The sequence below is a fragment of the Ambystoma mexicanum genome, chromosome 9, assembly GCF_040938575.1.
Source record: "Ambystoma mexicanum isolate Mex_15411 chromosome 9, UKY_AmexF1_1, whole genome shotgun sequence".
In the NCBI taxonomy this organism is placed as follows: Eukaryota; Metazoa; Chordata; class Amphibia; order Caudata; family Ambystomatidae; genus Ambystoma; species Ambystoma mexicanum.
This window is the reverse complement of record NC_090931.1, coordinates 1,388,611,162-1,388,637,931: the sequence shown is the minus strand read 5'-3', so window position 1 is coordinate 1,388,637,931 and position 26,770 is coordinate 1,388,611,162. Positions and strand designations below refer to the sequence as shown.

Genomic DNA, 26,770 nt, shown 5'->3' with positions numbered 1-26,770 from the left:
CCCTTATGTCTGCACTTTGGCGAGGGGAGGGAATACTTTAGGGCAGGTTAAGGATACGACTCTGTCGCACATTGTATAAAGATTTGCTAGATAAACCATTTGGGAAAACCTGAAGAGCCAGAGTAGCTGGCTTGCTTTCGTCTTAATATTGGAGTTTCATGGTACACATTCATATTCAGGGCTGGACAAACCCTGCTGTGCAAATCCTTTTTGTTAGATATGTCTTCAGACGCCCCTCAGATGTTTATTGAAAGCCATGTGAATGTTGTCAAGTCACAAATGATGCATCGAATCTTGATTGCGCCAGTCAGTTTGTTTGAGTGTGGTTTCTAATTTTTAAGATGCTGCTTGTAAAGCCTGTTTTGTGTGCGTGTGGCAGTGTATTGTTTAACAGTTGTCTTGGACTCTCCAGCTAACCAAGGGTTGCTAATTGAAATAATTTGTTATTTATAATACCGACAGTTTCTAAGCGTGCAGACCCGGGATTCGAACCTGTGTGTTGCTGTCAGTCGTCTTGCTTCCAAGACGAGCGCGTTGGCATTGAACTATACTACCTGTGCAGTAGGGTCTTAAGGGCCAATGTTTGTGAAGTATGGGGTTTTGGTCCAGGCTGCTTGAGTATGTGAATCTACCGAGACATATATTATGATATACAATCTTAATCTTTCGCCTGTGTGCGCCGAGTGGTGCTGAAGTTGCAGGCCATCGGATGGTATTGGTTCAGTGCCTGTGCTGCCGCCGTAATTGCTTAACCTGTGAACATTGTCTTCAATATTCACTTTGTGTATGGATCTTATATTATTGGAAAAACATAATTTCAATGCGTTTCATTTTTCTGTGGCTGGGTTCAACATTCCCTGATCCTGTGGGGTAAGACCAAATGAAGGGCTTCCTCTGCACCTGAGCAAAGTGACCCGGCACTGTGTGCAGCTGGGGCCCGCCTACACCACAGGGGCCTCAGAGGTGCCGCATGCTACCACTGAGCTGATCCCCTAATTGTTTTCTGGGACTTAGGTCCTCTAGGGCAGCACTGTGGCAACCCACCAGCGCTGTTCTTTTTGAGCTTGGCTTGATTTGATGCATATCCCAGCCCTGTCTTTTGAAATGGATCACTGCCACAGTACCTTGCCGATGGACTTGGTCCTCGAGTAAGTGCTCAGCCTGTCCACCAGGTATTGTTTCTGTGTGCATGTGTCTATAGTACTGCAAACTAGCCTGCTAGGGGAGAGCTGTGCCAGCTGCCACTTATCACCCAGGGTTGTGCCATACCCGGATGAAGGGCTGACTGATTTTTACTGTTACAGTACCAGTCGGCCAAGGTTGTTGGGCTGGCGCTGTAACTGGCCGATGAGGTCTGAATACTGGTGCAGTGTCTGCTGCATGGGTAGAGGTGGTAATTTCTTTGTTGGGGGGGGGGGGGGTTGGGAGGAGGGGGGTTGCGTGTCGGTCATTGTCAGAACATCAGACTTATCGTGCAAGAAAACCTATCCATCTTAGTCCAGCTTTATGACTGGGCAAATGGGCATTAACAAATCTGTTTGCAACATTCATGTCTGTTACAGTGCACCAATGTATCACACAGTGCACCCATCTCAGGGTTGCAGAGGTGTGCTAATGGAAAAGTACCCTGGGAGTAGGATCTTTTAGACGGTGTTGGGGGGGGGGTGGGTGCACCTTATTCACAGCTACTGTTTAGTCACTGATAAAGGCGTTCATGCATTTTAATGTAATTTTGTGAATGGACTAATTAGTAATAATATTGTTTGGATGGATGTTATCTCTTGATCCAAGGCGCATAGGTTGCCTATGGCAACCTATAAAGTGGCTGGCATCTGGCACACCCCACAGTAGTGTTGCCTTGGGGGTGAGGAGCTGATCTCCTCTGGGTCACTGGCCCAGGCCTCTGGTAACTGAAAGGGACGTCTGTTTGCAAGCTGTTGGAAGTCCATTGAGGCATGAGTGTCCAGTTCTTGATGGCCGAGTCCCCATAGCATGCATGGCCTTGGCATGGTAATGTTCTGTTTGACCAGTGACGCGAGGCATGTGGTCTCGCTTTGTAGAGTAAGGTTCATATATATATATACACGTATACGGGCTATTGCATTGCCCCTCACATGCTGTAGCTTCTCTGGATTTGCATGTGCGTATCCCTACATCAATTACTTGAAATCATTTGAAAAAACGTAGATGGCTGGGATTGCCCTGGCCTTTTATTCAGTAGCTCTCGCGTACTAAGTTTGACCTCTAGAAAACCCTCATGTCTGATCCTTCTAAGTGTGTTTTTTTTTCTGATCCGTTGGCAGGTCCTACAGAAGCTGGGCAAGGCGGATGAAACCAAGGATGAGCAGTTTGAGCAGTGTGTGCAGAACTTCAACAAGCAGCTGGTGAGTAAGTCTTTGTGCTGTAAGGATGTCCTCTGTGTTAATTCCAGAGGGCCATGTAATGCCCAATAATTGATTTAACATGTGGCTGATGGGATGTTGGCAGGTCCAATTCAAACCTTCAACCATCTACTGATGGGAGGGTTGTGCATCCTTCACTGGATACTGATGTAGCTGAGCTGACGTTCCCGGGTGGTCTGGGTCAAACCATAAATGACAATAGAGTAATAAGCTGTATTGGCACAGGAGGCGCGGGAGCCAACCAATCCGGTTGCTCAGAACGCGGGCTGAAACTGCTAATCTCAGCCCCACGTTCCGAGCAGCCTGCTGGATGCTTACCCCTACCCTGCACCGCCATCTTGCCCCCTACCTCCCTTACCTTAAGTTTTAATGTTTTGTACCCCCCCACTTACCTTTTTGCTGCAGCGGCAGGCTGCTGCTGCCACACTCGCTCCAGGGCGCCACAGAAATGGCGGCCATCGTAGTACAGTATTTTGTTTGAATGAATGGGACGCCATGCAGAGTCTCGTTCATTCAAACAAAATACACCACTGTCAGCACCAGATTGACAACCCGGGGTGCTAATAGCGTTAACACCCTCTCCAGTGTGCCGGATCGGGTGTTCTCATCCCAGGGACCCTAGTTAAATGCCCTCACTTCGCTCCGGCCTTTAGCTTGGGCCCTGGGCCGAAAACACCCGATCCGGCCCGCCGGATCTGGTGTTCATGTTCAATTGGTCATCCTTCTACTGACTAAAATGCTCCCTCCTTTTGATAAGTGTAAACATTCTATTTTTCTTTTCCCCTAACAATACCAACCTTTTGTTACCCATACACGCCATCCAGTGTGTAGATTCACGCTTGGCTCTTGATGATATCTGAATCTTGTTTTCGCGCAATTATATGCTCAAGAAAACCCATTGCCCACATCCATACAGTTTTGTGTTGTCTTTTTAGTGTGAGGCACATATCTTCTGGCCTGACTTGACATTGACCTCGTTCTGGTATAATTCTGAGATTGTTCTCTTAGAATTTCGACAGTCCGTCTTGAGACTTATTGACTGCGCTTTGTTTTGAAGATGCGTGAGTCAGGCATACAACCTCTATTTTATTCGCAAATGCTCCATAAAAGTGCACTTGATGTGCTGCTTGTTATTGAGATTCAATCCTGCGTTTTAAAGGTCTGATTTGTGCCCTCCTCACTTTGTTCAGGTAGTTCGTTCTAGCCTTCTGCTAACCCTTGGCTTAGGGACCCACAAAGGGTGTTGCCGTCCCAATGTTTGGGCATCCCAGCACACTGTTTCATTTTACTCTTCCACCCCAGTGTTGCTTTTGTTTCTGAATTGCCAGTCCTGTCGAAGTGCTTTTTCAAGATAACTCAACTGAGTCCTGTGTTTAGACTTCTTGGGTTTGAGGCGTTTGGGTCACGCTACTAAACACTTTGTACAGTGTTGAGATTGTCTGTCTTCCCCAACATCCTAGCGGGTGACTTGGTTCCTTGGGTGAAGACTCATGTCCAAGACTGCTTTTTTTCTACATTTCGTCTTACTGCGATCTGAAGTTCATGGGAGTTGAAAGATGATGGTTTGTGCAGTTTTAGCATACATGGTCTCTTTTTGCTGATTTTTAGACTGGATTATCACATTCTTATTATTATAGACATTCTCAGCCCTCGCTGTTTCAGGTAATTCCATATACCAAACTATTCGCAGCATCTTCAAATGCTGGACTAAGCGCTTGTGGTACCAGGTCAACCCCCTCTGTAGAGGAGGAGCCAAGTACCCCCACCTCAACCGTCCTGCCCATATTACCTATAGATTGGAAGCCAGAGTATGTGATGTACACGGAGCAGCTGAACCGACAAAGAGCAGAGTATGGACTTGACTTGATCCAGTACCAGTGAACCATTACCAGTGAAAGGGCCACTACCTAAGAGAATCTGGGAGCCGAGGTACCCATTGAGCAAACCATATCTGCATACAAGAAAATATGATGGCCATTTGAATGAAATCCCTGAAGAAGAGGATCCAATAAGTGGCAAGGATGAATGGTAACGTTATTTACCATTGCTAGTATATGATACATGTAGCTGAGATGATGTACACAGAAGAGATGCAGTGATCAGATAATGTGGATATTCTATAAGGCATCAAGAAAGTGTCATGGATAAGTGACATCTTGGGATCAAGGTGAAGAAGCTTATGCCACAGAAATAGATGAAGATATCAAGTTATTTTACACATGTACAGATGCAGAAGAAACTCTAGCAGCAAAATAATCGTGAAGTGAAGCTATCTCTAAGCTTATAGTTAATAGACTGCGGCAAGCGTGTGTGTGTGTGTGTTTATGTATGTATGTGTGTATATGTGTATATATATATATATATATATATATATATATATATATATATATATATATATATATATATATATATATATATATATATATATATATATATTTTACAGATGTTTCCACGAACGTGTTATAGCAGGCCGGACAGTAGCAAAGGCCTCTTTTCAGTGTGTCGCAGTTAAAAAGCAGAAATTGAATTACAAGTGAGTTTCAGCAAAAGGCGAGGCTGGACGAGCCAAGAAGCCAAGGTCTTATCAAAACTGGATTGAACTGACTTTGGATACAAAAGTCATGGGAAAGAACAAAACTGTTCAGAAGGCATGAACATAACAAGGAAGACGTCAAAGGTCTATTAGAAAATAATGTTAAATGCACGAAAAGGCTAGATTCCATGGTCTCTAGTCACATGGAAGCATGAAGATGGACGAACAAGATGGTCACACCTACACATACAGGCAGACAGTGCTTTTCACTCCCTAATTTTCTCAGAGCTAAGAAAACTCTCAAGGGTGAATTTCAAAGGCCTAATTGACAGCAGACCACTGAGGTGGTGATGGATTAATATGCTAATTGGTGGGACGCTAAAGTTAAGGCGATCCCACCAGCACCTGTTTGTGAAAAGCATTAATACCAATGTGGCCGATTTACGCTTTACAGAATGCCACAGTACCACTGAGGTTATTTATCTTGATGTGGTGGTAACTCTAGAAAGATCTGGTTTTCACACAGTATTGCATAAAAAACCCTCCAATACCGGTCTAGCTCTGCATGCCACCAGTTGTCATCCTGTGTCATGCAAAAGAAGCATTCCTTACGACGAATTCATCCGTTACCGTAGGAATTGCACCGACCTCACATCGTTTGATCATCACTGTGCCCTAGCGGCCATTGACTTTTTGCAACAAGGCTATACCAAAAGAACTATTGAAATGGCCTACATTAAAGCCCGTGGACTCTGTAGGGATAAAGTCTGAGAAGACAACCGCAGATGATGAACCTAGACTCATTGTCTCTTTTGATAATGCTTCCAACAATGTTCGTAGGATCATTGACGACATTGGCGTGTCTTGACCTTGGATAAAGATCTATGCCCCTTACTTTCCAAATGTCCCACTATTACGTACAAAAGAGTACCATCGCTCAGAGACAAGCTAGTCTCTAGCTTTTTGCCACCTATTGCTAAAAGTCCCTCTCTTTCTAATTGGTTGGCGGTCTCCCCCATTGGCTTTACTAAATGTACTAAATGTAAAGCGTGTGCTCATGCCACTTCTTGCAAATCTTTCATACATCCGGTCACTAAATGTAACCAAACCATTAAGTACTCTATCAACTTTGACACTGCCTTTTGTTGTCTATGTCCTCTCGTGTCCTTGCATGAAGTGGTACGTCGGGAGCACCACATGCAAGCTCAAACTAAGGATTCTGCAGCATTTTAGGGCGATTAAAAATTCAGATCCCGCATACCCCATGGCTAAGCATTTTTGGCAAGAACATGACAATAATCTGAATTTGCTTATGTTTTTTGCAGTGGCACACATCCCTATTCATCCCAGGGGTGGAGACCGTGTTTTAAAGCTAAAACAATTGGAAACTAGATTTATCTTGGACTTTGACACTAAGTTTCCCAATGGACATAATTTGGATGAGGAGCTTTACACGTTCTTGGGCACCTAAACTTTATCCATATGCATAATTCTTGCTGTGCTTTCTCTTTCTTTGATGCGTCTTGATTTCTTTTTCGGTTTAGGTGTTTTCCGTTGGCATTTATTTCTATTTTATCCTTGGCTTGTTATCATTTTTCACCTCATTTCATTGGTGTTTGTTTTTTTGTTTTAGACTTATTTCCGTCTAATGTTTGAGCTGTTGTAGCACGATTTTTTGGGATCTGAGCTCTTTATTATTTTTTTGCAGTCCTTTTGCTTTTTTATCCTTTTGGTTCCGCCCCCTTCTCTATGCTGTCATCCAGTTGCCCTCTCTGCTCTTTATATTTGTATCAACAGTCGCTGCCATTTCCCCCTTATCCGTCATCTATTTTAACCAGCCTATGTTAGAATCATGACTATTGGTATTTTTTATACCTTTTAGTATAAAATGATGGACTTTGCCACTGTACACATGTCCATGCTGCTATTTTGACCCTGCACGTTTGCACACTTTGCTGCTGTTTTGTACTTTTCTAGTGAGAATGGTACTTTACATTTTTGTACATATAGATTCATGTAGATGTATCTGGGCACATGTAGATACTGCCATTTTGGCCTGGCATATTTGCACATAACTGTGTTGTTATTTTTGCTTGCATTTGCATTTTACTTCATCTGTTATTTGTGTCAGATTACCGTTTCTTGCATTTTTGCACATGTAAATATCGCCACTTTGGTCTTGCATATTTGCACATCATCATGCTGCTATTATTGCTTGCACTTGCACTTTATTCCATCTGTCATTGGTGTCAGAATGCCAAATTACTGTCTAGTTATGATTCACATATCTGAGATGTTGTTATCCTAACATGGATCCGGGATATGGCGGACTTATGTTTTAATTTATTGTCATTGATGGGTTTTTCTTAGTCTTCCAATTGTATGTGGAACACTCCACTCATTCAACTGTATGCGTACTATGATCTGTTTAATGACTGTAAATCATACTGGTGGAACTGTGGGCTTGCCTGGTATGGAATGTCCGGTTCCGACCATACATGCCTGGACCTCTTGTTATGACTATTTAATTGCACTATGCACCGATTTGTCATCTGGCTCACATTGTTGGCCACATGTGTCTTGCCATTCCATCATGGCTACCACCTATTCTACCTCCCCAGGCACCTACCCAGTTCCACTGAAATAGCAAAAGGACTACATCTGTCAACTATTAATGTGCTCCGGTCCTTTGTTTCTTCACGTGACCAAGCGCTCAGTTGAGCGTGAAACGCGTTGTGTGCGGGTCGTGCTCACGGGCGTCCTGCCTCTGTTGCTGCTGCTGCCTTCCTGGCCGTGTTTTTTACCTATGTTTTTTATTATACATTACATTTTTGACCAATACTTTGTTGTGAGCTGTGCTACTTTTACTGATATTGGTTTTCCATCTAGCCTGCGGAGAGTGCAGTTCCCTTTTTCCTCTTTGGTGTATATATATATATATATATATATATATATACCAAACAGATGTTTCCACTAACGTGTTATAGCAGGCCGGACAGTAGCAAAAGGCCTCTTTTCAGTGTGTCGCAGTTAAAAAGCAGAAATTGAATTACAAGTGAGTTTCAGCAAAAGGCGAGGCTGGACGAGCCAAGAAGCCAAGGTCTTATCAAAACTGGAGTGAACTGACTTTGGATACAAAAGTCATGGGAAACAACAAAACTGTTCAGAAGGCATGAACATAACAAGGAAGACGTCAGAGGTCTATTAGAAAATAATGTTAAATGCACGAAAAGGCTCGATTCCATTGTCTCTCGTTCGTCCATCTTCATGCTTCCACGTGACTAGATGGTCACACCTACACATACAGGCAGACAGTGCTTTTCACTCCCTAATTTTCTCAGAGCTAAGAACACTCTCAAGGGTGAATTTCAAAGGCCTAATTGACAGCAGACCACTGAGGTGGTGATGGATTGATCTGCTAATTGGTGGGACGCTAAAGTTAAGGCGACCCCACCAGCACCTGCATGGCCAGTCTGTTTGCTGTTAACTTAGTTGGAAAATTACTGAAGAAGGGTAGAGTGCCAACCAATTGTAGAGGACCTACATATTTAGGGGTCCTATAGTTGTGTAAACCAATGAGACGTCGTGTATTTAGTGACGTTCATAGTGGTCATTTTTGGGGGAGGGCTTAGTTGCCCCACCTAATAAGTAACCAATCACATAGCCACACTTTTCTAGACTAGTATGGATTTTATACTTACATTTTCACGAACAACCTATCCCGTTACTCTTAGGTTTTGTTTGCCACGTAGGATGATGTTAGTACACATGTAGTTTAGACGTCATTGATGACACATATTGCTTATAAAAGCTCTGTTTTTTCTTAAAAGTACTTTAAGTTTGAAGATCGAGCAATTGCGTTGATGTTCGTTATGCTCCCTGTTTTATATAATTGACATTAAAACGGTCTTCCTTTTGTCAACTTCCTGAGTCGGCTCCATTATTGATGTATGAGTAAGGTCTGCATTCCCATCCATCTCAAGGGTAATTGCTACTCATCTAAGGGGCTGGACTATCCACTTCACCTCTTTTAATTTTGGCCACAATTAAGAACGATCAATAATCTAAACGCAGTGTCCACGCCAAGTACCCTGTCCGAGATCATTATATGCACTGATTATTTATATGCAGTGAAATAGTCATCAGTTTTTCAGGGTTCATACGTAGAAATCAAATGCAGATTAAGTATTGCATTATTATCTATGTGGGCGCAACATGTATTGGGGATTCCTGCCTTTTTGTCACACGCTATGGAAAAGCAAACCAGTGAGTAAAGATTAGCTGTTTAGCAGTAAACTATGATGTCTTCCAATCAATGGATTGGATAAGGAAAGAAACAAAGCAATAGCTCCCCACATCAGAAATGTGCAAACTTTAAAGTTGTTTGGTATGTGAAAGCAGTCCACCCGTCTGTGCCCAGGCACCCTGAGAAGTAAACTGGAATGGGGATTGATTCTTAATTTATTTTAGGTATCAACACACCTGCCACTGTTCATCAGTCATTCTTTTTAGTTGTGGCTGGAGATCGTTCACTCTGTTCTTATTTCTCTAGATCAGTACTCTGTATGTGTAAACACACATTTTTCCAAAAAGCTGGTTTCCCATGGATTGTAAAATATGTAAAGTGGTTCAGTACATCACTTTCTTTTTATTTTTTATTTTTAACTGAGTATTTTATGCAGGCAGAACAGTTTGCAGTTGCCCAGGAATTGTGTGAATCCTTATAACATTTCTAGGGACCTCCATCCTGTGTGGCGAGCTGAAGCAGAGGAAAACAGGTTACCTTTTGGAAACAGAACTGCCTTTATATGTGTTCAGATTCACTGCACTGTGGATAAAAGGAAGGTCTTAGGACGGAAGAGGTGAAATCCTGCAGACACCAAAAATACGGCAGCTTGAATGTATGTTGATCGGCAAGGTGCCAGATAACTCAGTGAAGACATTCCTTGGTAACTACAGAGAAGCCAACCGCTGCCGGATGTCAGACACTGATGTATAGAGAAGCACAGGCGATCAGCCAAGATTCCTATACTCGGAAGAGGGAATGAACAAAGGAGATGTCGCTAGAGCAAGAGCCATCTCTGAAGTATCCAAAGCTGGATAGAGAGGAAGCCTCGCCGAGAGAGACTTGTCTCAGGTGGCAGTTATGCTGATGTGAGGGAGCTGGAGGTAGAGCGTGTAAACACGACACATGAGGGTTACAGCAGAGATGGAGGGAGGACTTGTAAAAACAAGGCGTCTAAGTGAGACCGAACGCTGTCGAGTGCAACTAAGAGAGCCAGAATCCGGTCATGAACCAAAACAGCAGTTAACCAAAAGAGGGAGATTGTTAAACTTGAGCAGCATGGTGGCTCCTTGGATTTAGCGACATATTCCCATAATGAGGGTAACAGACTAAGATGGGGAATTAGTTGATGTGCTGAATTCTGGAAGACCAAGCTCAATCCCAGACCATAATTAAAGCAAGAGAAGAAAACCAGGTGGAACGCTGTATTGCGGGAGACCGTCATATCCAGAGGCGGCATTAAACAAGAGAATGAAAATAAGTGGAAAGCTGGCCTGGGAAAGTAAGTCGAATCACAAAGCATAAAAACCCAAAGAAACGCATCCAGTGAAACCGTGTGTGACACAATGAGTACAGGGAAGAGTAGTGGTGTCTAACATTCTAGTCAGCCCCACACTACTACTAGAATAGCAGCTATCCGATTAAGGTCAAACAGGCCCAACATGAATGGTATACCTCCCTCCCCTCCAAGTAATCACAGTTTAAGGGTGTTTATTGAACAATAAAATTCTGTGTGCAGGTTAAGAAAAAGCCTAATCTAAACCTGAATCTAAGATGGAAGCAATCGTCAACCATCAAATGAATATAAGGCAGTCCCAGTGGCGTTGTGTCAAAATAAAAGGGCCTAGGCTAAGAAACCGATTGCCAAACCTCACAACTAATACAAAAAGGGGCGTGGGATAGTTCTCAAGAAAAGAAAGAAGTGTTCTCAAATATGTGGGGATGCAGTAGCATTGGTCTCCCTTCCCCATGTTTTGGACACAGGGTAAGATGGGAGCTTGAAGAACAGTACAGTCTTGGCCTTCTCCAGCACGAGACGACCGTTCCAACGGCAGCTCTCAAGACACACTCTCGGGCTTTTCTAGCATGAGGTGATAGTTCAGCATTTAACCCTCGAGCTTTCAGTCATCTGGGCCGTCGATGGTCAACGTCTCTTGCCTTCGCGGTCCTGACGTGTTCAAACAACAAAACAGAATGAAAGCTCTTTTCCAATGTTCATTGGGTGATAGGTTCACCCCTGGCTCCCCCGCTTAATTGCTTTCACAATATCACGTAGGGTGATGACACACCTGGATCCCCCTCTTCTGGGCGCAGACCCTTCTCAATTGTTTATCACAATATACCACAGTTTCTTTATAAAACAACTTGATTGCTTCAACCCCGGATCTCCCACGGTCAGGCTCTGACCCCTCTTGCCTTTAACAGGTTTCAGTTCCCTTGGTTTCTCAATGCTTACTCTCAATGGGGATTCACTTCCCTTTCTTTCACAGCGCTTGTAGATCAGTATTTCGATTGGGGATTTTGCTTGACCTTTTGTATGACGACCTTGACCTATTTCGCTGGTCTTCCTACGGCCGTCTGATATTTGTAGTTGCTCTCATATGGGGCTCACCAGAGTCTCTCGAGTTAGCACCCACGTGGTGCCGCCTTCCCTCTGCAGCTGGTCTCCACTTCACACTTTCAACAGTTCAAAGTTCATTTAGCTTTAGTTCAAAACTTGCCACTTTGCTATCTTCATTCGTCGCAGCCCGGTTCTTATCGATTCTCCCCTCTACTCACTGGCAGTGTTGAACCGCTTGGTTTTTGGCTTCTCTGGAGTCAAGGCCAGTACCACAGGAGTGGGAGCTGCCCTCGCTCCTGCTCATCGGCATAGGCTTGCCCCGTGTACTGTTGACATCTGCTGCAAGACACTTGTGCTATTGTTCGTGGTCTTAGCCTCTCTATCACAAAGGTTCAGTCAGCCTGTGAAGAAAAGGGCAAGGTCACGTCTCTCCTCCCCCCCCCCCCCCCCTCTCGATTCCTGCCACCTTTCTGAATCTCTTGAACTGCCACATGGTAGCCGTCTCGCTGTGCTGTCTGCTGTATTCGCCTTCCTCCTACTGCACTCTCCTGCTCCACCTTTTATCCCAGCTGGGAAAAGGAAGGGCTGCTAGGTGTGTGCGGTTTGAGTCAATTGCATGACCCTCTGTTTGGGACATGTCTGGTGCACAGGTTTAACATTACACGTCTGTTGTCTGTCACAATGTGAGGAAGTGTTCAGTGTGGAAAAGGAGGGTGGTAGAGTTCCTGAGTGTCCTACAGGCTAGGATGGAAAAAAGGTATTGTCAGATTGTCCGACGAGATATGATGGGGAAAGGTTTGCAAAATGGACGAGAATGACCAGGATGTAAAACGGAACATAGGGGATTGTGGGAATGGTAGTACTCTGTCCTAGCAGATTGGGATTTCAGAAAATGATAATCCGAAGGACAGGATTGGTAAGGATTTATCAATGCAGTATACAGGGGTTTTGGGAATAAATAATTAGAGGGACTTGAAGGAGAATGATGGGGAACATTCGTATGGGGAACAGGAAAGCAAGGATTCTGAGAGATTGTTTCTGAATACAAAAGGGTGTGTAATAGATTCAGCAGATGTGGAGGGGATGGTGGATTCTCGAAAGGGAAGTTTATTGGGTGGAAGGGAGGTCGATTTACTACAGCCTATAAAAGCTTCGGGGACCTCATCCTCCCCGTCCCTTTCTCCGGTATAGTACCGCGCCTCACCTGGGGTATTTCCTAGAGTACAAACCCGGGCTCCCCTACACAGGTGATCCTCCCCCACTGGTCCACCCCCAGGAACTGGATCCAACAGCGATGGCCGTGTCCTGGCCACCTGAATAAGAGATTCACGAGGTCTTACTGGGAGAGTACCAAAGTATTGTCCAATCCATCTTCTATAAAAATAAGATTTAAGTGGACAGAATTGTAAAAACACTAACAACGCACCCGTGTAATGCGAAAAACCAAGAATACGGACCTACTGGCCAAGGTGAGCGGTATTGAAGAACGGGGGTCTGCAGGTAAATCGTCTAAAAGAAAAGCTAAACGAGTTCAAGAATAGGTCATTAAGGTATACAATGTGTCGCAAGTGTCACTGGGGCCCACCTAACAAGGCTAGGGGGGGGATTCTGGGCGCTTTCTGGTGTATCCCATCAGGTATGAGTTGGCGAGCTGGCTTGACTGGATTCAACAAAGCAATGCGGCTCACCAAGCAGCAATGGATTGTGGCTCGAGGAAGCTTTGCGCAAGCCCAGCGATGTAGAGTTGGCCTAGCTCAAAGTCTTGAAAGGGTCCTAATGCGGGGAAAGCGGATATTTAAACTTCAGCGGTGAGCTGGCTTGACTGTATCCAATAAAGGAGTGAGGCTTGGCGCGCAAAGAAGCTTTTGAAAGTCGTCGATGTTTTTGCTGGCTTAGCTCGAAGTTGAGAGAGTGTCGAAGGCCGCTGCTTTGGGTCTTTTCAGCAGCACACAGGCCTTCCGCGTGCCTGCAGTGGCTTGAAGCGACTCTAAATTGCAGAGCGAGCCAAAGGCAGATTCCTTTCGTCCTTTTCCTCAAATGTCGCTATATGTAACCGATATAGTTTATATTTGTTTTTAACCACAGAACTGCCACCAGGTAGCGAGTCAAAGCAGTTATTTTGAACATGAGCGCCAGCACTGTGGAAGGCAGCCCACGGCTGTTGGAATTAAGTTTGGTTCCAGCAGGCTGCTTTAAGAAAGCACATTTTACTCTGTAACTGTCATGTTGCCAATAAACATTGCACTAGCTGGTGTGGCAGTGGAGCTCACCCGACAGGGTATTCATGGGTGCACTGTACTTTTCAGCATGGAGCATTTTGAAAGTGGGGTCTGTTTAACAGATGTTTTTTCGGAGATAATCGGAAATGGCTCTGGATTGGACACTCTTGTACATGGCATTCAGTGACATGGTGCAATATGGGAAACTGTGCCAACCTGCATAATAGCAAGTAAAACGCTGCAATCTGGGGGGAAAGGAGCACACTCCCAAACTCCTCCAAAGTAAGAGCAAGAAATTGAGAGAAACACTGCATTCTGGGACATGGAGTAGGGTCCAAACTGGGGCTAACGTAGAGATCTGAACTAAGCGAGAGACTGTGAATGTAGACACAGGCAAGTCTTCTAGGTGGACAGAGCTTTTCAGAGATACAAAGCCAATCTTGACGAATCATTTTTCATTTAACAACCATTTAAAAGTGTCTATTTTATATTTTAATGGCATTCTTTGGGGAAAAAAGTAAATCCTCCCGATTTAATTTGTCAAGTCAGGCACTCAGTAGTTCTAAAGGATCCATGCGGTATTTTCAGTAAAACATCCAGCAGTCGAAAATCCCTGATTTCCCTTTTTTCCTGGGCAGTTCAATGCATGGCACCCCCATAATACCCTTACAATATTTATGACTTTTATGACTGTAACCCAGCCGCCACATATAAATGCGTTGAAATGTACGTGAAACTCGTCATTTTCGGCCGCAGTGTTTTCTGCTGCAATATTTTGGGGTGATACCGTTATAAAAGCACCACTTGCTCAATACCACCCAATGTGACTCTTGTCTACTACTTAGCTGGTACCCCTTACAAAATAGTGATGCAACCAGAGTGCCTTTTAGGGTCAATTTTCCTCACTAAAAGAAGAGAATCCACAAATAGGTACACAAAGGGCTGAGTTTAGATTGTGAGCCCAGTTGATGTGCACATCGGTCTCCCCAGACCAACATGCCCTATTCCAGCTGTCACCACTAATTGTCTCAGCACAGAGCACGCACTGTTCCAGTCTCCAATCATCCTCCTCACCATTTTGAGCAACCATCTCGCCTTTACTCTGGCACACAACCATCGTTGTGCACTCTTCAGACTCACCCAAGCTGACTTCCACACCACCCATCCGCCACGCACACTTTCATTTCACATGAATAAAAGCTGCTATCCTTTTAACGATAGTAGCAGACATTTTGAAGCAATCTGTGGGAAGACTATTCATGCTCTCACTGACTTCACTCCTCTGCAGCGGAATACTATATTTCCCATCCATCCTGAGTAATACTAAATAACCCTTACTTTTATGTGTGTCGTGACGAATCCCGAGATGTCGTCACTTCTCCCAGAGGGGCGGCCCCTTCCCATGATGCCACGGAGGTGAGGCCTCTACCTGAAAGTCCCCCTGGGGGTGGTATTCAGTGGGAGGAACTCGTGGGAAGAGATTACTGCTCTGAGAAAAAGGGCGAACATCTTGTGCGAACGCAGTATACCAACCCTTCACCCACACCCTATACACCTTCCTATCCCATGAACATCACCTCCACATCCCATACTCGTATGTATGTATGGATGTATGTCTGTTAGGCGAACAGTTTAACGTCCACTGAGATGAGGAAGACTAGGAAATATCTGAGGATGACTCCCTTGACAAGTACTGGGATGAGGAGGTTTGGAACAATGAAGAGCCATGGTGAGGACTGAAATAAACATTCTAGTTGTGTTTACCCACTCGTCATAAAAAGGAAAGAAGGACTGACTGATATGTCGGGCCATCCCTGGAGGAGGCACAAACATGGAGATGGCCCAGCGAGGATGACCGAAGAGGCCAGTGATCGGGACGCCGGTGGGGAGGCAGAGATGTACCTGGTCGGTCCTATGTGGAGAGACAAAACTGAAAGCGGGAAAAGCAGAAGCCCTGGCCCGCGGTGAAATCCCAAGACTGCAGAGCTGCTGCAGTATGCCGTAGAGAGAGAAGGAAGGGGCAGGAAGTCGAGAACAGGAGAGTAGGAGCCTGAGACCAACTGGAGCACACTGGCAGAAACCCTAAAGGTACCAGGGTTACCAGGATGGTTGGTGGGGCCATAACAGAGTCATGGGAGAATAAGGAACAAATAAAGGCCCCACACCCTCACTAGAGGGCAAGAAGGAAACCCTGTAGGCCAAGAAGCCATTGAGAACGCCAACAGAGAAATATCAAAATATGGGTGTGGGACCCACACCCACAAAAGAGGAGAGATACAAGTAATCTTCTTCATGGCATTACTTGGAAGGAGAGTGAACCAGGTGTTCCAGATTGCAATAGTAGAGGAAGCCTGGGTCCGGGACCCCAAAGTGGAAAAGAGGCCAGGGCAAGGAAGTCATTCCCCCTGGTGGTGTTGAACTGTGCAACACATTGGAAAGAGAACAGGGGGAGGGATATATTTTATATCAAACTCTGAAGCCAAGATACCAGGAGAAGGGAGTCATTATCCTGGTAACCAAGACTAGGGCAAGGTAGTCATTCCGCCTGGTTGTGTGGAACTCTTAAATAAAGCTACCAGAAGAAGGGAGTCCTTCTCCTGGTTACCCAAGATGAAAACACTTTATGATACAGACTGTTAGAAGACAGGCAGTGCGTTTGTCAAGGCGAAGTGCTTAACCGTTTGCTTTTTTATTTTTTGTTGGAAGACAATTCTGACCCGGGGAAGGGAGCCATTCCCTTAAGAAGAAGCCAACACCTGGAAACCATCTTCTATTCCCAGCCCAGAAGAAGTGAGTCATTCTTCTGGACCAAGAAGATCTATAGTTTAGTTTTTAGGTGTAAGGGACAGGAGTATGGTTTTGACACAGGACAGTGGACTATTGATTTACACGGGCATTCTGACAGAAGCTTTAGTGTTTCAGTTGAGGCAGGGAATCCCCTCTTAGAGTTGGGGAAAGTTAGGTGTTCTCTTTATTATTTTGACTAATGGGTCTATAGCAATCATCATGCCAATCATCAGTGTCTGTCTCCTCCTTCTGCACCCTTCCAGTGTTCAGAAAGTAACCTTCAAACCCTGTTTCTTGCCCTTTTTGCTGTCCTTGATATACCACCCTAAATCTGCTAAAGGCATTCATTGATGATGTAGTCAAATTTGTAAAAGTCACAAGGATATTTTTTTATTCACCTTAATGATGCAATTGCCCTGACCTCCCTTTAACACAGCAACTAACAACTCAGTAAACCCCTTGTTTTTGGTGTCTCCCCCTTAGTCCCCAAATCTCCTGTACCCCACGAATGTCTAGAATCTTTGGGCTCTGGCTAGTGTCTTGGCCACTGTTGATTTTTAGCATCTGGGTGAAAATGTCTAATAAGCTCAACACTGTATGTCTGATTTCCGAACGTAGTGTAGTTAAGTCCAAGAAAGTACTCCAAAGAGGATAGACGGAAACACCAAGTGAATCGGTGTGTGCTGGTCTTGATGGAGCTACATGTGTATTACCATCTACCCCAATCTGGGAGTGACTTGGCAACCACCAATAGTGAAGAGAAAGTGACTTGCAACCAGTTCTTGGGTAGGGAGGCCTTTAATTGCAGGATGTTGAATGTTATCCTTGGAGGGTGATGGGCAGGTCTACTGTGGGTGGGGGTGGAAGGGCCATGGGGGTGGGGGTTAAGGGAGGAGCATAGCCAGTGGCGATAGATGAGGTCTGGAGCACACATATATGGGATCTGTGAATTTATCACTTTGCATACTCGGCTCTCGGTATATCTTTGTGAGTGCTGGGTTTGTCTTATCGGTTTAGTTTACTAAGGTGCCGAAGAGGATGGAGCATGTGAGGAATACACCTGCTGAGCTAACAAGACCTGATTTATTGCCTATTCCCACAAGTTAAGGATGACCTTCTGCAGCTCACTTGCAATTGCAGGGGAAATAGCCATGCCTATTTTGAAGGTAACATTTGAGTTTACTGGCACTGGTGCCAGCGTCCTGATGTGTCCTAGGCATTGGAATGCCCTGGGAGTTGTTGATGCTTTGGTGCATCCACCCTCCAGCAGTGAGTAGTGCACTGGCTAAGGGGGTGCATCCTTTAATGGCCAGCACGTAGTATGTGAGTTGAGAGACGATAGCATGTAGGATGTGTAGTAACGACTTGTCTGGGACAGTAACCTTTCACTCTGGACAGAAGTTATCTGTTGCAGCAATGGAGTCTCAGTCCCACAACCACTTGTGTGGGAGCATTCTGATGCCCACAGCCATTTCTCTGCCTATGCTACTTTTAGTCAAAGCGAGGAACCACTGACTTCCTAAACACTCTCTGTAAGAGGTTACTGTACCAATATACTCGGTCCAATATGTCCGGTACTCTAGCTCCAACTCGGCAGATCAGACGTTTCTCTAAGCAGACAGTGGGGGTAGATCTTTCTTAAGCAGGAGCCTCTCTCTGGAACGGCCTCCCTGCCACTCTATGGCTTAAGCCGGATCTCCATAAGTTCCGGAAACTTCTCAAGACCTTTCTTTTCTCTTCCTCCTTCCTTCTAGCCTCCACCTGCCACTGCAACTTATTGCCTGTGACCCTTATGAGTCTTACCGGGGCCAGGCCTTCCTTTGACCAGTCCTCCCCCTGCAGCCCTTTACTAGCACTTGCCCTCGGGCAGCCATCCCTGATTAGCCACTGAGTCTGGTCCATCCGTGTCCTTGCACTTTCACCCCTACTCTTGGGCTCCACCATGCATTTGCCCATCCCCTGGGGCCTCATGGTCCTGCACGTCTCCCTCAACCCCTCCTCTTCTCTCCCATCCCTTGCCCATACCTGGCCCCGCCCCATGCACTTCATGTTACTGCACTTGCACGATCAAATGTCACAAGGCCTCATAGAACCGTTATTGTTTTCTCCTGTGTCCCTCCTCCCCCATACCCCCCCCTCTTGTTTGCCTTGTGGCGTCTGGAAACACTTCTTGCTGTATAAGCGCCATACAAATGTGTAATAAATAAAATAAATACCAAAACTATTTCTAGATGCAAGGGATACAAATGATGCCTGCTTTTGCACATCTCAATCTTTCGTGGACCCTAAGGCTTGAGTCCGCATTATTTCAAGTTGTGCGCAGACTGACCCCTACACGAGATAACCTGCTTAACACAGCAATGGATAGGGCCTTTTTAGGGTGTGCAGTCAAAAAGTTGAAAGACATAGGGCCTCATTACGAGTCCGGCGGTAAAACCGCCTGGTTACCGCCGGACTCGTATTACCATTCCACCTCCGTGATTCGCCCCGGTTTTCCGGGAATCGCGGAGGCGGAATGGTGTTAATCCCCATTCCCATTGAGTCCTATGGGACTCAATGGGAATCGGGATCATGGAAACACCGGCAGCATCTCGTAAGGTCAGACCTGGCGGGAACATCCCCTCCCGCCTGCAGGAGTCGGGATCAGGCGGTCCGGAAACAACGGTGGCGGCGGGTTTACCGCCACCGTTATTTCCGGACTGCCTGAGTTGTAATGAGGCCCACAATGTCGAGAAAAAGAAAGTCGGGGGAAAAAAAATCGAATGTTTTATTTTTTTCATTTTATGTTTATTTTGGGTTGAGGCGGGAACCCCCCCATTTTGAACAAAAAACAATTTTTAAAAAAATCTATTTTTATTTATTTTTTTTCTTATTTTTTTTTTCCGACATTATGACTTTCGACATAATGTCATTCGATTTTATGACTATAAACCACCTTTTAGAGCTGTTCTCTCTGGCTGTGCGATGTTGCTTGGTTCTGTGCTTCTGGTGGACTATAGTTCCATTTAGCATAACAAATGTCAGTGCATACATGCGTGCAGGAACTTAACATACCTTGCGAAGACATTGCATAGACTAGTGATAACATACTGATCTATCAGCAGGGGTCTGCCATCTGTGGCTCTCCAGATGTTTTGGACTACAACTCCCATGATCCCTACTCGTGGTTATGCTGCAAAGAGCTCTGTGTTTTGCTATGCCAGTTCTTGGTGTTTGGTGCCCTCTTAGCTGATTGTATTGTGGTGCCTTTTACCTCTGTGTACATTCAGAAGGGTAACTACCAGTTCTTAGCTTTTGAACGTTATTCATTTAATAAGATTAATAGAGCACATTGTTGAATACGCATATTATTGTTCTATTACCAGGTGTGGAAAGACAGCTGCTGTGCAATCTCAATGTATTGTTCAGTAATTGAGCTGAGTGTGGAACTTGTCATATTGTACTATATTAGTGTATGTACAAGTGTATCGCTGACTATTAAATTCTGGTCTCGGGTCCATTCGGCTAACCTTTTCTAACTCTCCTTTGGACTGTGCTTCCTCTGGGCCACACTTACCTTACACATTTTGGGCCAGCCGCCTCCCCTTCCCTCCTCTCCCTTTTGCCACACTCCCCATCTCTTTGGGCCTTTCCAACCTAGACCCCCCCCCCCCCCCCTCCTGGGACATGAATCCTCTAGGGCACACCTTTGCTTCCCTCATACACCAGGCTCCTGACACTGACATTCACAATTATTTTGAACAGCCTCCCAATCCTCCCACCCCGAAGTATAAAAATTAAATGGTACATTTAATTAAAGATGGTAAAGTGCACGTGTGCAGTGCAGGTATGATGCACTGTGACACGACGTAGAGGCGGCGAGATCTAACGTTTCCAAAATATTGTAGCCTTTTCCGCACCTCCATGTGGCTGTGAATGACATTATTTCTCTGTGGTGTGTCAAACAAAACCAGAATATGCGGTCTGCCTTCTTATGACATCAGTGTCTGTCTGAGAACATTAATCCAGTGCAAGAATAATGCATCGTGGCGTCACTGTGTGACCATTGGTTTGGGTTTCTGGGAGTGAGTGGGTGGGTGGGTGGGTGCTTATACAGTTTTAAGACGAGTGGCATTGGAAGTGGGAGAACTGAACGCAGAAGGTGACTGCCACTCGGGACCAGCGGATGGAAGCGACGTGTTTGTAGCTCTGCGGGTGGTGCATTCATGCTTTCTTTGCATGTGTTGTGAGACGGGCAGCTCATTGACCTTGATGGCGAGGTCATATGGGTTAAGTTGCATCATCAGCGTAGGAATATCCGGTTCTACGGGTCACCCTCCAGGGCAGGATCTTGCCTAAGACTGGGAGGGGAAGGGGAACCAGGTGGGGAATTAAGCCCTCTGTCTCTTCCCCCCCCCCCACCCCAACACCCCCCGCCTCCATCCTCGCTGCTCCTGCTCCTAACCTCTGGCTTCAAACTATGTTCATTTTTCCTTTGCGATATTCTGCTACCTCCTTTTGAGACTAGATTAAAGCTATGGGGTGCAATCTCTGTACCCCAAGGACTTCTAAATTCATGGAGCTTTACCAAACATTTAAATGTTAAGGGTACAAGGAAAAACAAATCTGGAAACCTCCTCTAGTGTATTGTGCACTAGAAAACGTGGCCCCGGTGCAGCCTTTCATCTGTTCTTTCCCCATCGAATGAAAGTGCACATACACACACACACACATATTGTGTATGCATATTTTTAGAGGAACACTTGCTGTATGCATTTTCACTGCAATAGAGTACACTTGAACTCAAAGTAACATGGCCTAAGGCATCACTAATAGAAAACTGGTTTAATGTTTTGCTCTATTGGAATCTTCAAAGCCAAGAACTTGCAAGCGGAGCTCTTTAAGGACCTTGCAGAACTGTCAAACCTTCAGGCTTTGGCTGCACCTACTTCCTTAACTAAAAACATAGCAACAATCACCAACTTTAAAAAAAAAAAAAAATGCGATCACAGCCACCAAGCTAAATATCTCAAGTAGCCCTGTCCCAGCAAGCAGCAACTCCAAACTACTACTTCTCCTTGGATAACTCCTACTTGATCTAGCAGACCCCCAACCCCTGCACCCCTTTCTCGTCCCTCTCTTCCTTTGCCAGCAATCTTGGCGTACTCTTTTATCCCTGTCTTTCTTATAAGATTTCTCATCTTGCCCGCATCTATCAGTTTCACCCCACATGCCTACAGTTCACTTTTGTTCCTTTCTTTTAATTCCACAGGGGTCCTCATTTGGACTTGACGATTCCCCTGTTTTGACAACTGTTCTTTCCTCTTACATGATCCTCCAGCCTAGGTTCTTCTACTTCAAAGTCTTTCTTAAATTCTGTCATTCGACCACTTTTCTGTTGGCCGGTTTACCCACATTACTTCTTCCCTTGCTTTTTATTGGGTTCCATTTCCTGCTTGGCTTCAATTTCTTTGTATTGTATTTAAATGTGTTTATGGCTTTTCTCCTTCCTCCAATATTCTTTTTTGGCCCTCCTTGTTCTGCCTCTTGCTCCCTTTGGTCATTTTCCCATCATCTGTCATGTTCGTCGTCCCATCATGCCCAATCATGTTTCTTCTTTCTCTTTATTTGCCCCAAACCTGGGAACACTCTCCCCGCCTTCACTATGCTCAGCCCTCACTCGTGCTACCTTTCACACATTACTCCAGTCTGACCTACACTCTGCCCCTCAAGCTTACTTGTTGACTCTGTCTTGCACACATATACTACCTCGTTTACTTCATCTAATTCTCTGCACAACACTTTGATGAAAGTGCTTTGTAAACTGAAATATCTACCAGCCTGCTTCTTCATCTCGCCTTTCTTCCAGTCATGGTGAATCATTGCCAATCTCCAACTACCTCCTGGACACTGTAAATCACTCACTTACCTTTGGCACAGTTACACCTGCACCTACAATAGGCTGTGGTTCGTCCCCTCTTGAAGCAACTAGGTTTGGACTACTTGGATTGAGCTGATTCTAGAAATCCCGTTCCCCGCTAAGCTTCATCAGCAAGCTCCAAGCAAATGGCTCACATTGAGTGCAGATTCATCCTCTGCGCCTACCAGCTCCAAATGGGTACCAACCTTCGACTGGCAGCAAATTAAGATCGTGATAATGCAGTGACCAGCCTGGAAACATTTTGCAACTTACCACATCATCACAGACCAGGTACTTGTGGACCAAAACCTAGTTTTCTTTTCTTGACCTCCAAGACACTGCCTTGCCTCATTAATTAAAATTGACCCTAAGGGTCCGGCTCCTCGTCTTTCTTCTCCTCCCTTTACCAATAAGGTTTTGCCTTAGCCCCCCTCACCTTCAAACTATCTCCATCCACTAACTGATGGCCACTGATTTTGAGTTTAACTCCAAGGACTTTAGCAAAACCCAGACCCTGCTTCGGCTGGATAAAAATCTATGCCAAACAGGCAGGGGTGAGGTGAATAATCACTTCACTTCTGGATATGTGTCAAATGGCAGAAACTTTCAAATACCAGCATCGTGCTCCTTGGTTAAGGGCCGCATCTCTGGCATGGGCATCACTCACCCCCGGGCATCTTCACACCCCATCGAAGTCTGTTAAAATCTATGATTTATCATTGACTTTGATCTCTCACGCGAGTAATGTCATCGATTCCTATTTCATGCCCAAGCTACTTCAACAAATATTCCCCTTTCTCTTCCTGCTGACAGAGTAACTGCCGAAAATATATTCATTTCCTCCCACTTTGCCTATAGTACCAGTCTCTACCTGGGTCTTTAATATTGACAAATGCAACTAATCCGAGGATTCCAGGACACAGTGTCCAGACACCTTCTACGCTCAACTGCAGTGAACTGATCTTGCTGGCCTTGCGTGCTCTGCATTTGTTGCTTATAGCACAGAACTAAGTGTGTCAGGTACAAAGCAATCCATGGACAAGGCACTGAATTCATCATCTTAAAATTCCCTCCCCACGTTTCTGTAGATAGTTGCATTCAACCCATGCTAGACTCCTCTGAGTCCCAAGATTAGAAAAAAGACAAAGGATGCAGAACCCTGTCCTATATCTGCACCAAGATGTGGACCTCCCTGCCAGCCACAGTTAATCATGAACCGAACCATCACAAGTTTAGTTAAGAACTGAAGACCTCTGACAAACGTTCTCTTCTTAGTCATCTGCTTTTTCCTTCGTTGCCTCAATCACACGCTCTTTCTGTTACAAGCAAGAAATAAAAATAAGACCGCCTGACTGTAAAAAAGATATGGGTGACCATTCACCCCACTTCTCCTGGAGCTTATGTTCCAATTGTGATAACCCAATCTTTCAAGTTCCATACTGTTCGGAATGTTTTCTCTTTTTAGCAACATTCCCTCCATTTGTATAGACCCCAAACCTTTTGCTATTGTTTTTGTACTCTGTTCTGACTTTTTCCATTGTGGTGAAGCCTTCACTCTACTGCATCGTTGCTCATTATTATTGGCAAACTGACTAGTCCTTAAGTCTGTCAGTACTGGGGCAACTATGTTGCCCTTTTCTTGTTGCCTGTTATCTGTTTTTGGGGTAATTTATTATCATTGCACAATGCATTTTATAATGCAGTGCAATGGGGTTTCTTTTGTATGACCCCAGGCTACACTCAAAGGGATTTCGGATTACTTTGGGTGTTCCTAAAAGGCAAGCTGGTGGCAGCAGTTGCATTTTGACTAAATACTTTTCTTTAGCCTTACTGTGTTTACCGCATTTGGCTAGTGTCCCAACATGGCCGTGCCATGGCAAGCCATAAATTAGTTTTCAGAAATTGATTAGCAGATTTTGCTAATTACATTTTTTTTGATTAGCAAATTAACTAATTTGGTTAAGCAATTTTGTACTAATATTAAATGTCACCAGAATGAGTTGTACCCCAAGATATAGAATTAGCAAGAATGCAGAAATGATTTCTATGTACCTCCTGAAGTATAACATCAGTGCAATGTCTGTAAAATGTACACCTTAGGACAAGGCCATAGTGTCAAATCTGCCTGAGAAGTGTGGCCTTTAAGGCAAGGTGTGGGGACTCCACAGCATCCTATGGAACCCAGGCCCTCGCACCCCCTACCCGCCTCCCCAAACGCTAGGTGTACTGTGCAGAAGGCCCCCTCCTCTTCAAGAGACTGAGCAGAACAGGTTGAGTTGGCCGGCGAGTGTAGGAGAGGGGTGTAGGTATAACACATTCAATGCCCAATGAATGGGATCGGGCTCTTTTTCTGGTTACTGGTGCCTCACCACATTTCTTCCATAGTGCAGGGTTCTCTGAAATGGTTCTTGGGGCTGATCAAGCTTCGCCTCCACACAAGGCAAGCTTCTCTTCATAGCCCCTTTCCTCGGATGTCCTATTCTTGCCATTGTTGAGTCTCTGCCTCCATTTTCGATCACTGCCTGTTTACTCCCCTCTGGTGCTGCAAGCCCCACTAGCATTGTAGCGCACGGGCACAGCCTCTTCCATGCACTAGCCCTGCTCTGCTGAGACGTGTCTTCCATCGTTGGCCTCTGCTTCTCTTACGCCTTTGCATCTTGGTGCACCGGAACTTATTTGCTCCGACCTAGGATTCAGATAATGCCGGGCGTTTGTCTGGTCTTGAGATCAAGACCACATGTGGAGCTCAAGAATATTACAGCGGATGCTCAGAGCCAAGGAGCAATGCAGCCATCTTGGTTGACTTGTCGGTCACCCCAGCCCATTAGGTTGCCTTTTTCTATATGAACATATTCTAAGCTTGTAGCGAAAAGGATGCTGCCCGTGGCACATGAGGGCCTCCTGGCAGACTGCTGTAAGGAAAGGAACTCTGCAGAGGTATAGAGTGAGCGTAGGCTATAGCACCTTTTTATAATTCAAACATGAGATGGAAAAACTGCCCCTTGGTCGGGTCAGGGGAAACATAAACTACTCACAAAGTCTTTCTCCTTAGCAAAAGAAAATGATTTGTAGGGGTCACGGTCAGCTTTATTTATTTATTTATTTATTTTTTTGCTGTCTGTGATCAAAAGAATTCTGTATGCGTTCTTCCGAGTTAACATATATTGACTGATTATCTGCCAGTTGAATTTTCAAAGGTCACTTCTACCTTAACACTTAATCGATTAAATAATGAAACTACTCTGTCAAGGTCATAGGTGCAATTTATGGAAGATTGCAGGCAACTATATGAGAGTAAGCCCTGCACAATCCGGTAGACATGCTTGACCCTACCCCCCAAACTAATAACACCAACCCTTTACAACTTGGCCCTCCAGGAATCCTAGGTGAAACGATTAAACTCCAATTAAGTGATCTGCTTTGCAGAGGAATTGACCTTCTTGCAAGTGGTGTTGGTCTGAAATGGCGCTTGACCAGGAACCTTTTTTGGATAAGCATTGGTTCCGCCAGGTTGAGGATCTGATCAGATGAACTGGGCGCTCTGGTGTCTGGTGAGAGTGGTAGTGTTCTGTGGCCCCATGCAGTTTTTCCTGCCCAGTTTACTGCACAATAACGGGGTGGTATTGACTGTGGATGAGTCAGCTCTGTGCTGCGAGTGCCCTGAAGAGCCATTCAGAAGATGGAGGAAGGTGCAACATTGACATGCACTCTGTGACTGCCACAGTGCTGTGTGGGAACTGAAGGCCAGAGGAAGGGATTGGTGCAGGCCTCTGGATGTCTGCGGGCGAGGGCCAAGCTCCTTGACACCCAAAGAGTGGTGGAGAGGACACGCTGCAGAGGATCAAGTGCCTGCAGTGAAGCGACACATGTCAGAAGCTTAGGGGAATGGGTGAAGCTGGGAATTGCTCCATCGGAGTTAGACCAACTGCTGAGGAGGAACGGCTTGCAACAGCAAGGGAGTCGAGCAGTAGGCCTGGAATTAGAATGGGCCTTTTTGGATACAGTGGATGGCTCACAATCAGGGTGAGACATTTAGGAAAGGGCACGTTTTATCCATGTACAGACATGCCTCCAATGACCACATAGATGAATGCTTCAAACTCTGGTTAACATCTACAGGAGGCCATTGGGCCGCTGACTTCCCCACGCTTGGTTGACTGAATCTTCAATAAAAGTAGAACCAGCAATAAAGAAATAAGACTATAACAAAAAGCACTCGACTGTACCGCATTAGATGAAAGTAGAGCACTTTAATATTCTCAATCCTGTACTCCTGATGTTATCCATCCCTCTGCGGTGAAGGA

General features: G+C 45.2%; 1 protein-coding gene across 19 annotated transcripts in view; it reads left to right on the top strand.

Moving 5' to 3' along the window:
* The window catches only part of BIN1 (bridging integrator 1), a 508,669-nt gene that overhangs the window by 165,734 nt on the left and 316,165 nt on the right, over positions 1-26,770 (top strand). For all 19 annotated transcript variants that reach the window (XM_069616790.1, XM_069616788.1, XM_069616789.1 and 16 more), the window contains exon 2: positions 2,304-2,384. In XM_069616790.1, coding sequence (XP_069472891.1) covers positions 2,304-2,384 — 81 coding nt within the window. The remainder of the gene's footprint in view (positions 1-2,303; positions 2,385-26,770) is intronic.